Source organism: Erythranthe guttata, chromosome 13 (genome assembly GCF_056151865.1).
Source record: "Erythranthe guttata isolate IM_541 chromosome 13, IM_541, whole genome shotgun sequence".
NCBI lineage: Eukaryota > Viridiplantae > Streptophyta > Magnoliopsida > Lamiales > Phrymaceae > Erythranthe > Erythranthe guttata.
In genome coordinates this window covers 9,696,039-9,711,270 of record NC_142545.1, presented here as the reverse complement: position 1 = coordinate 9,711,270, position 15,232 = coordinate 9,696,039, and the positions used below count along the sequence as shown (strand labels likewise).

Here is a 15,232-nt window from a genome sequence, read left to right as displayed (position 1 = left end):
GGGGATCTGCCCTTTTTTTTTGGCCCATTTCTTTTCCATTTTCTTTTGACCCAGTTAATGCCAAAACTGTGTCGTTCCAATCTCCCGGTCCAATCAGCATCTCCCATTCCTTTATTTTCCATTTAATTTTGAAGCATCTCGACCGCGACACGCCTGCTTGATTTTTCCTTTTCATTTAATCTGCTTGTTCCTAAACGACGTCGTTTCTCTGCCTCACACATAGCCAACAATTGTTGACCTCCACCAACAGTTGCTGACCTCCGCCGCTTCCATGCCCGCCACCGCCGCCGCTCTGTTCGATGCCCACCGCCCCTGCCGCCAAAGTCACTTCCTACCTTTTTTTCATCCAATTGTTGATTTGTCCCTTTCCAATCACATCAGAATTGGATAAATCAGGAATTGAAGAGTCATAATCTTTGGGTGCACCGTCCTTATCTCACAGTTATTATATGTTCTGTAATTATTTTGTTTGATGTCGCTTTCAATTCTTGTCGCCGCTGTTGACTTTCCGTCGGCGCGTCTGTTCATTCCGACATCGATTTATTTTATTTGCTGCCTCGTTAATATTGGGGATCTGCCCTTTTTTTTTGGGCCCATTTTCTTTTGGCCCAGTTAATGCCAAAACTGTGTCGCTCCAATCTCCCGGTCCAATCAGCATCTCCCATTCTTTTCTTTTGCCATTTAATTTTGAAGCAGCATGACCGCGACACGCCTGCTTGATTTTTCCTTTTCATTTAATCTGCTTGTTCCTAAACAACGTCGTTTCGCTGCCTCACACATGGCCAACAATTGTTGACCTCCACCAACAGTTGCTGACCTCCGTCGCTTCCATGCCCTCCATCGCCGCCGCTCTGTTCGATGCCCACCGCCCCTGCCGCCAACGTCACTTCCCACCTCTTTTTCATCCAATTGCTGATTTGTCCCTTTCCAATGACATCCGAATTGGATAACTCAGGAGTTGTAGAGTCATAATCTTTGGGTGCACCGCCCTTTTCTCACAGTTATTATCTGTTCTGTAATTATTTTGTTTGCTGCCGCTTTCAATTCTTGTCACCGCTGTTGACTTCCTGTCGGCGTGTCTGTTCATTCCGGCATCGATTTATTTTATTTGATGCCTCGTTAATTATGGGGATCTGCCCTTTTTTTTTTTGCCAATTTCTTTTCCATTTTCTTTTGGCCCAGTTAATGCCAAAACTGTGTCGTTCCGATCTCCCGGTCCAATTAGCATCTCCCATTCTTTTATTTTCCATTTAATTTTGAAGCAGCTCGACCGCGACACGCCTGCTTGATTTTTCCTTTTCATTTAATTTGCTTGTTCCTTAACGACGTCGTTTCGCTGCCTCACACATGGCCAACAATTGTTGACCTCCACCAACAGTTGTTGACTTCCGCCGCTTCCATGCCTGCCACCGCCGCCGCTCTGTTCGATGCCCACCGCCCCTGTCGCCAAATCACTTCCCACCTATTTTTCATCCAATTGCAGATTAATGACATCCGAATTGGATAACTCAGGAATTGTAGAGTCATAATCTTTGGGTGCACCGCCCTTTTCTCACAGTTATTATCTGTTCTGTAATTATTTTGTTTGCTGCCGCTTTCAATTCTTGTCGCCGCTGTTGACTTCCCGTCGGCGTGTCTGTTCATTCTGCCATCGATTTATTTTATTTGCTGCCTCGTTAATTATGGGGATCTGTCCTTTTTTTTTGGCCCATTTCTTTTCCATTTTCTTTTGTCCCAGTTAATGCCAAAACTGTGTCGTTCCAATCTCCCCGTCCAATCAGATTCTTAATGTGAATTTAGGTGGCCAGAGCTTTGCTTGATTCTCTTTTTGGCAATCTCACAGGTTCCAGTGCAGTATAGTAAGAATCGATACAATATTGCAATATTGTAAGAATCGATACATAAACTCAAAATTCAAATAAATCATCTTGCTTATAAAATATATCTCTGAAAAAGTGTTTTTGGGTGTAATAAGACATAGAAAACACAGGTCTTTTGGCCATGAAAAAAGCAGGAAGAGGGAGAGTTATACGGATATCATCCTGTTTCACGATTTTCTTCTCCTTTTTTGGTATATGCAAAATTAATCGAATACTACCACTCTGCATTTTGGTCAGAAAAAAAGATATAATCCTTTGACCTATTTGCAGCTTCTTATTGCATGTTGTTTGGTTATGTCGTAATTATTATTTATTACTCATTCTTATCTCACTACATCCTTACATTTTGAATGTTAGTCTACATATTTTTCAGGAAAGATGACACCTATTAATTGTTATGCTTCTTCTCTATGTTTTACACTGTTGTATAGGCTGCACGCACTTCGTGGTTTTTTCTGCTAGCTACCTAACATGATTATATTTTTTTCCAAAAACAGATTTAGCCGCTTGTTCATGGATATAAATGAGCCCTTTAGTTTGTATTACACAACTTCATTATAACATATGCAATTTTCTCTCTCTAGGTTTTCATCCTGCAGGCATTGGCGGTGATGGTCTTTCCCGCTATCGGACAGACTTCCATGAAATTGAGGTTTGGGAACCAACACATAATTGCTGTATCTTGATTTTTCAAAATGCTTGTCTACTGTGAGCTAATGCTTTTTTGTTTCCAGAAAATTGGTTATGGAAACTTCAACCAGGTTTTCAATGTCTTGAAGAGACTTGATGGTTGCATGTATGCCGTAAAACATAGCATGAGACAGTTGCATCTGGATGCAGAAAGGTAACTTAATTTAATTTACTTGTAATGATCAGCTGCTTGTATTTACGCCACTCGCTTGTTGCAGCAAACTTATGTTTAATACTGTCACAAGTGCAAGGCTTTGATGGAAGTTCAAGCTTTGGCGGCTCTAGGTTTGTTACATTATTATATTCTTAATATTTTTATCCAAAGATTGATATTTTTAAACTTTTCGATTCCCATTTTTCTCAGGGTACCACGAGAATATAGTTGGCTATTATTCTTCGTGGTTTGAAAACAAGCAACTTTACATCCAATTGGAGCTATGCGAGCACAGCCTATCTCTCGATAGAATACCTAAACTATTCACATAAAGAGAAGCTTTAGAGGCAATGTATCGGGTGAATGATTTTTGAATCTATAACGTGACATAATTGTAGCGGATTATTAACTTTCTGTGGTTTATTTATTTTATCTTGATGAGTTAAATATTTAATTAGAGTTGTTAAAGGCTGTTAGATGGGATTGACTATGACCTTTCCCAGACGAGATTTTTCATTGAAAAAATTGCATTCGTGCAGATTGCTAAAGCATAGCAGTTTATACATGGGAGAGGAGTAGTTCACTTGGACGTAAAGCCAGAAAACATTTATGTAAAAAATGGAGTTTATAAACTTGGTGATTTCGGTTGTGCGACTGTCGTTGATAAAAGCTGGCCAATTGAAGAAGGTGATGGTCGGTACATGCCCCAAGAAATCCTGAACGAGAATTATGAAAATCTAGACAAAGTTGATAAATTCTCGTTAGGAGCTTCCATCTATGAACTTGCAAGAGGGTCACCGTTACCTGAATCAGGTTCTCATTTCCTCACTTTTAGGGAAGGAAAACTGCCCCTTCTTCCTGGTCGTTCAATCCCGTTTCAGAATTTAATCAAGCTAAATTACCTTCTGCTTTTATGATATGAAAAGTAGGTCTTAATCGAGGATATCCAATCTGTCTTTACTATTAATGTTTGATAATTTTGGTGAAAACCATCGTGATAATTATGTTAATATAACATTCGTTTCTTTGAGTTATATAGACTTGGTGTAACAACCTACATAGCAAAATTAAATATTCAAGTTTTCAGAAAACTATATGCAGGGAAAGCTCGAGTTGAGCATTTTAAATGATGTTAATTATTATTTTATAGCGAGCATGTTCGATAAAAACGCTTTGCGTTGCTACAGATTAACTTGCGTACTGGTGTTCGATTTTCTTTTGATTTGTTAATCGTTCAGATGATGATGGATGCAGATCCTGTTCGTAGACCAACAGCCAAAGAAGTAGTTGAGAATCCAATTTTTTACAGGATTGGAAAGAACAAATAAATCAAAAGTATATAAGTATATAATTAGGTTTCTAGCAAAACTTTGCAGCCGGAGGTTCAAATGTTTAAATTTTTTTAGTCTTAACATTTTTTTTTGATTCCGTATTTTATTTGAAATATGTTTTTGGATGATCAATCTATACAGCTACAACAAACTGCAGGGTATTTTTGAAGTTGTTTGCCTTTCCTTTGAAGATTCTGAGTAGCTTGTCAATAATTTCGCCACTGCCCGGTGAGTTTCATGATAATTACCACTGTTGTTCTGTTTTTGCTTTTCCATTGTTACTACTGTTTTCTGTCGCTCTTTGAATATTCAAATTATGTGGTGAACAACAGGTTGTAGAGTTTAGGCAAGGTTTAACTTTCCAAGTTCTCGTGTTACTTTTCCTTTCGTGCAAACGTCTCATCTTAGTGTCTACCTTTCCTAAGGGGAAACAACTCCTTCGTTTGTTTGCTCGCTATTTTTTTGTCTTCATTGATAATGGTAGACTGTTATTTTTGGTGGATTATTTATGTTTTATATATATTATTTTTGGATGTATGCACAGGGATTCTGCTACCGATTTTTTATTTCCCTTGTCGATTTTCAGTTGGTGTTTCAATTTCAATGGAAACACTTAGCTTTCAGATCTGCTCGTGTGTGATGGCTGCAGTGTGTGTCCTCGAAACTGCCTCGACCCAAGAACTGTTTGAAGGTAATTTTTGTGCTTCTCGTATTTTATCCGATGTTAGGAACAGTAAAGGTAAATTATGCCATTTTACGTGTCTATGCCTCTGATGGGAAAAATGAACTTCAAGGGCAGGCCCCCTTGCCGATGCCGAAACTTCGCGGGGATGCATATGGCTTTTAGTTTCAATTTGTGAGAGTCAATTCGTTGAAAGTAATAATCATTGCGTGTTTATTGGCTATTTGTGCATTACCAATTATCTATGGGAGTTCGATTGATGTTACAATTAATTGTCCACAATTTAGAAATGACTCAAAGTTAGGTGCTATCTAATGGTATATAATGGAGCCTGCTTTGTTTCTCTTGAACTTTTCATATAGTGATGACCTTTTTTTCTACTTCTTGCATGCTTGTTTTATTTCTGTGGGAGTTAGTTTGCTTCGGTTATAGTTGGACTTTAAATTATTTATGTTTATATCTTTATATTCGTGATTTTTACAAGTATTTATTTAATTTTGACTCGATAGTTTATTCTAAAGGTGTGATATGATAGGAGTCACAACATGGGCTTCAAATATAGGATTTGATCTAATTAGATGTTATTTTCATACTTCGACTGAATTGAGGTTCAGTTCTTAATTGAAGCCTTGCTAAATAACACGATAAATATTGCCTTTTGCCTGGTATTATTTTCCTAAACACCTTCTAGCATGATCTTATTTCCTCCATCATATATCTCGATCTTATTTATTATGTTTTGATTCTTTATTGATTAATACTATTGGTTCATTTTTTTTATCTTCTTCTTACAAGTTTGTCCGTGTTATTATACGCCTCTGTCCTTTCTTTTCTTTGCCCTTCTTTTCATGGTATGTATGATCGACCTGTTTGCTTCTTCTTTTCTCTTTTCTTTAATTTGTTCTCGATTTTTTTCTTCTCTTGCTTCTTTGTCCTCAATCGTCGCCTGCAATTGTTGAATCGCCGTTGAATATTTCTCGATTTTGCTTCCACTTTTGGTTCTTCTCTGTGGGTGCAAGTTCTCGGGTCTGAATTGGATTTCCTACAATCTTGTCATTGGTTTTTTTTTTTTTAAATCATTGATTTTGTCATGGCTAATACAAGTCATCTATTTGTATAGAACATGCAGCCATTTTTTCATCTATTTAACGAATATTGGATTGCTATTCTATTTATATATGCAGATGTTTTTCAAAATAAAAGATCATTAGATTGGCAGAAGAGAATTAAGGTAGCTTGCGGTCACGGGCTTCAGTTTTTACACGACAAGGCGAATTCACCAATGATGAACCGCGTCCCTAACTCATCAAAAACTTTCCTTCACTTTTGCTATATATACGTTCTGAATGCAAACATTTGACAGTTAAGATATAGCAATTTATTGTCAGATCTTTCCGACGTCTTTAATTCGGAAACCTGCACATTATTCCTTCTGCCGTACAATCTTTGCCAAACAATCTTTTACTGTTGGACATAAAATAATCTTTTAATATCGGACACTACAACATTTTAGCCTTTATACGACGCATGTTTTACCCGACGGTTTGAAAACCGTCGTATAAAAGACCGTTCTTGACGCTTTTTGAATCGATTTTGACTCATAAAAACCATCGTATAAAATAATATTATTGATGTTTTTAAAAGGGAATTGCTTTTTACCGTTTGAAAAAGGCTATTTACCGTTCAAAAAAACTCTCTCTCTCTCTCTCTAAAAAAAATTGCTCTCAAGACGATTTCTTCACAAATCATTCTTATTGGTGTGATATACGAACATAAATGAGTTCATCGGATGAAGATCGAGATAGCGAACACAGCGAGGTAAAAATTCCGTGTTTTCGATCGAAAAAAATGGGCTAAACATTCAAAAGCCCAACTTGGGCGCCCGACAGTGCAGTGCACGCCCATGTTGGGCGTGCAGTTGGCTGTTACACGCCCATTATGGGCGTTTGTAGGCCAACTGCACGCCCAACATGGGCGTGCACTGCACTGCCGGGCGCCCGACTTGGGCTTTTGAATTTTAAACCTTTTTTTTTTTTTTTTTTTAAATCAATTTTTTTACGTTTTTTTCAGGACGATACGACTACATTTGAAGTTGATCATACCGATTATTTTACCACTACTCAGTTGTTTGACTCGAAGGATGAGGTAGTGGTTTGGGTGAGGTTCGTTGCAAGAGGTCTTTTTGTGAAAATAGTAAAAAGCAGCAGTCCTAAAAAAAAGATTTTTTTGACTTGTGACCTATTCGGGGAAAAACGAGAATGTCCATCAACTAATCCAGACGCGCGCCCGAGAAGGACCGGTAGCAAAAAAATAGGCTGTGGTTTTCATATTGTCGGAGAACTACGATGGGATGATAGATGGGGGTCAGAGTAATATACGGGAAGCATAATCATGTTCCGATATACAAGTCCGGGCATGGGATGAGTGCATTGTCTCAGGAGGAGGCGAAGATCATTAGTGATCTGTCACAAAGTCATGTGCCGCCCAAGAAGATTTTGGCTAACTTGAGACAAAATGGTTTGGGTCTCGATGCTTATTCGAAACAAATATACAATCAGAAGGCGAAATTGAAAAGACTATCTAGGGGTGACAGTACAGTGATGCAACATTTGATTAGGTTGCTTGAGGAGCATAACTATTACAAGTGGTTCCGTACTGATGAAAGAACACATGCAGTTACTGATTTGATGTGGGCTCACCCTCAATCTGTCGAATTGTTAAGTAAGTTTCCGTACGTATTACTACTTGACAGTACTTACAAAACCAATCAGTACAAATTGCCTTTGTTGGAGATTGTTGGTGTTACTCCTGTCGGGAAAAAAATTACTGTAGCAGTCGCATTTTTGCGCCATGAAAATGAAGACCATTACACATGGGTGTTGCAAAAGCTGAAGAGACTTTTCCCCCCTCAGACTCTACCTAGTGCCATTGTGACGGATCGAGAGTTAGGGCTCATAAAGGCGCTAGAGAATGTATTTCCGACCGTACCTCATCTCTTATGTCTTTGGCACATTAACATGAATGTGGGGCGTCGTGCTTCAAGATGTCTCGGCAATAGTAGGCGTCGCGGCACGGCTTTTGTACTTGGTACGTGGCAAACCTTGGTAAAATCAGTGTCTGAAGAAGATTTCGCCATGAATTACACAGCTTTGTTGGACGAGTACGCGAATTATCCAGATTTGATTGAGTATCTCCAATACACTTGGCTCGTATACAAAGAGAAATTTGTAAAAGCATGGACGGATCTAATTTTCCATTTGGGTAATACATCGACAAGCAGGTATTTATTTATAAGTTGTTAAATATATATACTTAACTTACTGTCATGTAGTTTATTGAAACATAGCATATTCTTAACATATTAGGGTGGAGAGCAACCATAGAGCATTGAAGAGATGGTTGGAATCGTCGACGGGTGGCTTCGACACATTTTGGGCACAGTATCACTCAATGATGAAAGATCAATTTAACGAGATACTAGCCGATTTTGCAAAATCAAAGAGGATTCGGGCCCAGACGATCAACGTGCCCGTATTTAAAATATTGTCCAGTGGAATTGTAACACATAATGCTCTGCAGATGTTGGACGATGAGAAGGATGAAGACATAGACGGTTGCGTCTGTTATATGAGGAAATGTCTTTGACTCCCATGCAGACATGAAATTCGTGCAAAGATGAATGCACGACGTGGTGTGTTTTATGCAGAGGATGTCCACATTTTTTGGAGGACATTTATTTCGGGATTCGGGGATTCCCTAGATGAAAGTGTTGGTTCTGTTCCCGACCACAGGTCACAGGCTATTGGCAGGCTAGAAGGGTTAATGAATGATTTGCGTGAGCGGTCAGAAATTGAGATCACGGACGTGACAGATGTCATTTTCGAACGAATGCATCCCGGGGCTATGGAAATGAATGAGCCACCAGTACTAGCCTGCCCGAGAGGTAGACCGCGGACGAACTCTACACAGAGGGATTTGTCAGGGCATGAGTTTCCATTATTTCCGGGAGAAGGTGAAGAGTCTGGACGAGGACGAGGACGAGGACGATCACTAATGATAGTAATAATAATAATAATACCTCTAATAGTGTCAGACATCCAGCAATATGCGCCGCCACAGCTCGCGTAGCCATGCCCAACTGTCGGTACAGATAGGCCAATGTAGCCGAACCCCAAGAATACTCGCAAATGAGATTGATTTCCTCTAACAGTGGGAAAAAATCTGCTCTAACCTTCGATCCACTCTTATCCACGAACAACAACTTTCCAAGCAAGTATGCAATATATGCTCGTACCCGATACGCGGAAGGAAATGTAGAATTGTCGCCATACTTCACCTCCAAATCATCTAACCGGGGTCCGCCACCATACCACCACTGCTCCATAAGTGCGGGTGCGACCCCGAAAGCTCTCGCACCAAGCTGGATCGCGTCGGCCTTATCCATCCAAACGTTAGGGCGAGTTCCACTAACTCGCAAACCCATGATGTAATGCACGTCGTGCAGGGTAATTGTCATCTCACCGAATGGCATGTGAAAACTGTTGGTGTCCGGCTGCCACCTCTCAATAAAAGCCTCTATGAGTGGGTTATTGTGCTGAGGCAGCGAACAATCACGCAAGTGATACAAGCCGGTACTCTCCAGTAGTGAGACACAATCATCGTCGTCGGGGCCCGGCCAAGTACACTTCGCGTGCGACCGTAATTTAACCATATGTCGACCCTGTTCAAGATATATTCATATATAAGTATACCACAAGCAAGTGTAAATATTATAAACAAAATTTATTAATATTAATAAGTATTACCTTTCCCTCCCAAATGTCGTAGGCAATGTGTGCTCCAAAACTTGGAATCAAGTGAGCGTATTTAGGTCCACCGGGTGTCTCACCGGTCAACATCCAAGGTCGAGAAGGAAGTTTTTTTCTCGGAGCGGTGCGGGACCTCGAGACAGGATTAGAACCATCCAAAGTACCACCCATCGGGACAGGAGGCGGAGTCGGAGTCGGAACATCCTCGTAATCGTCATCGGATGGAAAATCCGGCACCGGAAACTGATACTTCTGCTGAAAGCGTAGTTGTGGATCGTACTCGTACTCCTGCGGCTGCATATATGCATCCATGGGTGCATCCATCTCCTGCTCGGCCTCTGTCTCTGTCTCCTCCTGAATCATCGTACGTGGGGGTACAAAAGCACCAGTGCGTTCCCCACGACGTTTAGAACCGGTAACATTTCTATTATGTGTCCTTCCCTCCCGTTCCGCAGTATTCTCCTCCACTGGATCTGCAGGAGGACGAATCAGGAGTCCTTTCCCTTTTCCCAGTCCGAATTTTTTCGCCCAATTAGACATCCTGTAAACATAAAATTATTATAATTGTCTTTGAATTAACTAAATTATATTAAATTTACTAACTTATTTTAATTCAGAATAAAAAATAGGGTTAATGAGACAAAACCCCCTCATTAAGAAAAATATTAGAACTAACCACCCCTCATTATTTTTAATAAGTCAAACCCCCTCCATTAGTGTCATACCAATACTACCCTCACATTTTGTATTAGAAATCAGCCCCCCCACCATCTCTACCTAAACTACGGGATTCATATCAAATATTCATGGGAAAAAAATCTCTCCCCCTAAATCACGGCAATATGTAGAATATCATCCCAATAATTCACTAAAATTTGCCCATGATCTATGGCCTTCGGTGGAACCCTAGTTTTCTTCATTTGTTGGAAAAAAATTCACAAACGTGTGAATCGAGGAGAAGCAGACACAAAAACATGGTGAAATCAAAAAAATCGAATAAAGGTAGGCTGCTATGAAATCCGTTTTTCCTACAACATATAATTAGATTTCTCTGTTTTATGTCATAATACGACATATTTCCATTTTTTTTTTGTTTTCAATTTCAGCGACTATGAAGACTGCAAAAATGGTTGATTATTCAAAAATGGAGTTTGTAAACAAGCTTGTTTTTTAGACCTACATATCTATGGTCGCACTATTTGTTGACTCATAAATATTTGTTTCGTATGAAATTTGTTTTATCAGAGTCCACAACAAAGAAGAGATCATTGTTGTCGAAAAACTTAAAAAATTACGGTCATACACTCAGAGTTAACTATAAAATCGGATAGTTCACTATTTTTTTCCAGAGTCAACTATAAAAATTAGATAGTTAACTATAATTTTTACGATGTCAACTATAAAAAAATGGTAGTTAACTATATTGTTGCCAGAGTCAACTATAAAATCGGATAGTTCACTATATTTTTTCCAGAGTCAACTATAAATATTAGATAGTTAACTATAATTTTTACGATGTCAACTATAAAAAATTGGTAGTTAACTATATTGTTGCCAGAGTTCTACAAAAATTGGATAGTCAACTACAATTGTTCCGATGTCAACTATAAAAAATTGGTAATCAACTATAGTTTTCCATTAATTCACTATATTATATTTCAATTTAAGATACTATGGTGTTATAAAATGAGATGAGATGTATAAGAAAAGATAAAGTATTGAGAAGATATAAAGAAACTAAAGAGAAAAAATGAAACAGACGAGAATAGAGGAAATGAGGGAAGAGAAAGGAGAGAGAGAGAAGAGAGAGAGGAGAGAGAAGAGAGGAAATTGTGGAAGAGAGAGAAGATAGGAGAGAGGAGAGAGAAGAGAGGAAATTGTGGAAGAGAGAGAAGAGAGAGAATAGAGGAGAGAGGAGAGAGAAGAGAGGAAATTGTGGAAGAGAGAGAAGAGAAGAGAGAGGAGAGAGAAGAAAAATAATAAATGACAACACGTCAAAAAGGACGGTTGAGAAGAGAGGGGGGGGGAGAGAGAAAGAGTGGGGGAAGAAAGGACAAAATTGGAATAATAAACACGTGAGGGGGTCTCACAATTCCTAATGTTAATTTTAGATTTCTTTACAAATGGTAAATATTAAAATGGGCCTGGACTCTATTATTTTGTGTATTGAGGGGGTTATCCCTCATTTTCCCTAAAAAATATTTATTTTAAATCAGAAAAAAAAAAAAAAAAAAAAAAAAAAAAAAAATTAAACCGAACGCCCGGTTTGGGTGTTTCCCGGCCGAACCGACGCCTGGACCGGGCGCCGGTTCGCCCGGGAAACGCCCAAACCGGGCGTTCAAACAACGATTCCACGCCCAAGTTGGGCGCCGGCAGCATGAACAGACGCCCACTTTGGGCGTCCGTTCATGCAGCCGGCGCCCGACTTGGGCGTTTGGCTATAAGTTCCGAAAATTTCAAAAGCCCTACAAATCGATTTGTAGGGCTTTTAAACATGAAATTGGTTGCAAAATCGAGTTACCCATTGAATATAACACATGTAGGTGTTGAAATTACCTGAAAAAATCGAAGCCCAAGCTCGAAATTTGGTTGATTTCGAAATTTTTCGAAAAAAAAAAAAAAATTTCTGAAATTTTTGGAATGGGGGGTAATTGGAGAGAATTTAGAATTTTAGGGGTTTTAGAGAGATAAATTGTTTTTTACTTTGAACGGTAAATAGCAGTTATTAACCCGTAAAGAGCATTTTCTTTTTAAAACCAATTTCGACACATAAAAACCGTCAAGAAAAAAACTAATTTGATTTAAAAATAATCTTAAAAATGAACTTGATTTATAAATAATTAAACAAGCAAAAAGTTTCCCAAATTCACTTTATTACTTTTTCTCTTCCCGTCGATACATCTAGAAAAGCTAGGGCTTTTCTCCACCGCCGCTATCGCCGTCGCGGTCGCCACCTCCACCGCCGCTATCGTCGTCGCGTGGCGTCGCAATCATATATCCACCGCCATCGTCGTCTCCATCGCTATCCCCTCCTTCATTGTTGTCTCCATCGCAATCGGAATCCCTTCCTCCACCGCCACCGCCATCGCCAACGCCACTTATGTCTCCGCTTTCTTCTCGTATTGATTTTTTGCCCTAATATTTCTGTCTACCTACGTTTTACTTTTTAAACATTTTATTAGATAAATTTGCATTGTTGCCAATGGACTTCATCACTTCTAGACTGCCGAAATTCACTGTCCTCTCTCCTTCTTTAGCTCATTGGCTTGAATGTGCAATAAAAAGCTTCAACTTGGGGATGTGAATGCTGTCTCTATGAGCTTTGGCCCAATTGATTGCTTTCAGATAGTTTATCTAGGTAAAGTATTAATCCTTTCAATTTTAATTTGATGTGCTTTTCTTCAAGCCTTTGACTACGTAGATTTGTTTTTTTTTCCTCAGTTTTGAAGGACAAAAAATGCATATTATTTTAGCTGTATAATATCTGCAATTTTTGTTGATGAGAATCTTTTGTGTTGCACTTTTGTATTATTATATTTCATGTTAACTTTAAACCATTTTCAAAGGTATGAAATTTATCTTACAAGAAATAATTATCTGATTATAACACAGATTTACGGATATATGAAGTGTCGTAGTGACCACTGGAAAGGGTCCTTGAAGTCATCAATATCAGGAGGTATGCATATAATAGTGTTCTGAATATAATAGCCTTAAGGTCCACAATTCTCTGTTATCATTGAATTAATTTTGGTTCTAACAGGTTGGTCTTATTTCCGGTTGCTGCTCTATTTTACGTAGGAACAACTGAATCTCATCAACCAATATCCGAGCATCTCTTTTATGTGCAAGATTTTGTTGATGAGGTAATTACTGGAGTCTCCGTGTTTCAATCATTTCCGTTCAAATTTATTTGTCTTGGTGTTTTCTTTCTGAGTTGATGTACATCATTGCATTTTCATGACTTCTTTTTCCAGTTGAGGATACCTCTGAAATTTGAGTATGTTATACAGGGCTCATTCATCCGAGATTATCATACCTTATCATAAGTTCTCCAAGAGCCTTATACATTCGTTTTCCTGTGGAATACGGTTTAAAATCGTTTTGAAACAGAAGATTCTTCTGAAAGAAGGTAAGTGTTATAATTTAATCATATGTATATTCTGTATCAAGAGAAGTAGTTTTAATTTGGTAGGTGCAGTTGCCTGCAAGATGGTCTGATTCAAAATGAAAGTATTTACTGGTAATAAGTATTTTCTTGATTTTAGCTGGACAATTTGATACCCCCTTGGTTTTCATGCTCTACATGTTCAAGTACCTTTGCGGATTGATTTTTATATATAATATTTGGTATTATTGATTAATCTTGGGTTCTTTTCATACAGGTAAGCTATAGCATTGACACAAAACCATTATTAATGATAAGGATGTTAACAACTCAAGTCTGAGTGAGGGACGGATCGTTTCAATTAATATTACCCATTATGAGTAAGATTTTTCTACATTCAATAAAAGCTACATAATCAGTTTGCAAGCTTCGTCTATAAACTTCGTCATCCATATATTATCTCTTTATCCAACTTAAGTGTTTGGTCAATTTCTTGCTTAAATTTTTGCATATTTGATGATTAATTCTCTGAGTAAGGTCTTGATTGGATGATTCAAGAATTATGGCCTTGCAAGGCAGGCCCTAGTGCTTTTTTTAATGGGAGGAAATGTTTAGACAGATACAACTTCAGTTCCTCCAACATCAGGTCTAGGTAAACAATATATTACTCTTAATACTTAATTACTAAAGTTCTATTTAATTTAAACTAATATTGTCATTTACTTTCAGACATTGAGTATGCCCTGCACTAAACCAGCTCATAGTTATCGCCATCGTTGCTCTAATTCTCTTATGTTCATTTTATGGCGTTATATTAAACTTTCATCTGTTATGTTTTGTGATTTTTTCATGATTTTTAATATCTTTCTTTATATACTAAACTAAGATATGCAATTTTTCCAGATTTTCACATCTTTATGAGGTTTTATGGCCTCTCCTAAGCGATATCTCAAGGCTTGACAACACTACATGTTAATGAGGTGAACCTTCTTTATATTCTTTATACTTTCTTCATAATACAATTTGATTTCTTTTATGTTATTTCGTTTCAGTTTAAAGTGATCTACCAGTAGATATATTGTAGATATATTTTCTGGTGATGGAATAACTTGTTTTTTTCTCTGGATTGTACAAGGAACACATTGTACATGGGAGCATGGGATCAAGGACACACATGCCACTAATTAACCAAATTTAATTTAATTCAAAGTTATTAGCTTGTGTTGTTTTTGTTAAACTGAGATGTATAGACTAGGATTAGCTTGTGTTGTTTTTGTTAAACTGAGATGTATAGACTTTAGAAGTGAATGTAAGTGTTGTTTTAAAGATAATTTTCGTGAAGTTTGGTTTTGCATACTTTTGGAAAACAAGAATTCCTGTATTTGGGGAATCCTAGTGATTTTTGGCATTTGTATATGTTCGTGTTGGGAAATTATAATAATTTTTGGCATGCGGTTACATTTTTTAATAGGTTTCAGTATTAATTCGAAGAAAATATTGAAAAATATATACCAGTATTTATGACGGTTTTCAACTGTCGAGAAATGTATTCTTGACGGTTTTCAAAATATGTAAGAGT

The 15,232-nt window shown here is 38.0% G+C and overlaps 2 protein-coding genes and 1 long non-coding RNA gene across 12 annotated transcripts; all 3 read left to right on the top strand.

The window, feature by feature from the left end:
* Positions 1-1,780: 1,780 nt before the first annotated feature.
* LOC105966657 (wee1-like protein kinase) lies at positions 1,781-4,096 on the top strand. Its single transcript, XM_088811980.1, is given in 6 exon segments — positions 1,781-2,532; positions 2,615-2,727; positions 2,818-2,855; positions 2,935-3,083; positions 3,264-3,615; positions 3,961-4,096. Coding segments are annotated over 6 exon segments (873 nt in total). The 5' UTR covers positions 1,781-2,403; the 3' UTR covers positions 4,053-4,096.
* A 2,998-nt stretch (positions 4,097-7,094) lies between these two features.
* Positions 7,095-8,779, top strand: LOC148765835 (protein FAR-RED ELONGATED HYPOCOTYL 3-like). The gene is made up of 2 exons (XM_088812370.1): positions 7,095-8,017; positions 8,103-8,779. Exons 1-2 carry the CDS (start codon positions 7,095-7,097, stop codon positions 8,380-8,382), a joined length of 1,203 nt encoding a protein of 400 aa, XP_088668496.1. The 3' UTR covers positions 8,383-8,779.
* Positions 8,780-12,366: 3,587 nt separating this feature from the next.
* Positions 12,367-14,907, top strand: LOC148765834 (uncharacterized). Of its 10 annotated transcripts, none has more exons than XR_016029246.1 (9): positions 12,369-12,664; positions 12,803-12,903; positions 13,158-13,224; positions 13,347-13,411; positions 13,559-13,677; positions 13,931-14,033; positions 14,191-14,305; positions 14,557-14,633; positions 14,789-14,907. It is a non-coding gene; the product is annotated as an uncharacterized LOC148765834 (long non-coding RNA). The 10 variants fall into 10 exon arrangements; XR_016029238.1 differs by having other exon boundaries at positions 12,371-12,664; positions 13,309-13,411; XR_016029242.1 differs by lacking the exon at positions 12,803-12,903 and having other exon boundaries at positions 12,367-12,664; positions 13,309-13,411; positions 14,383-14,633.
* The last annotated feature ends 325 nt before the right edge of the window (positions 14,908-15,232 follow it).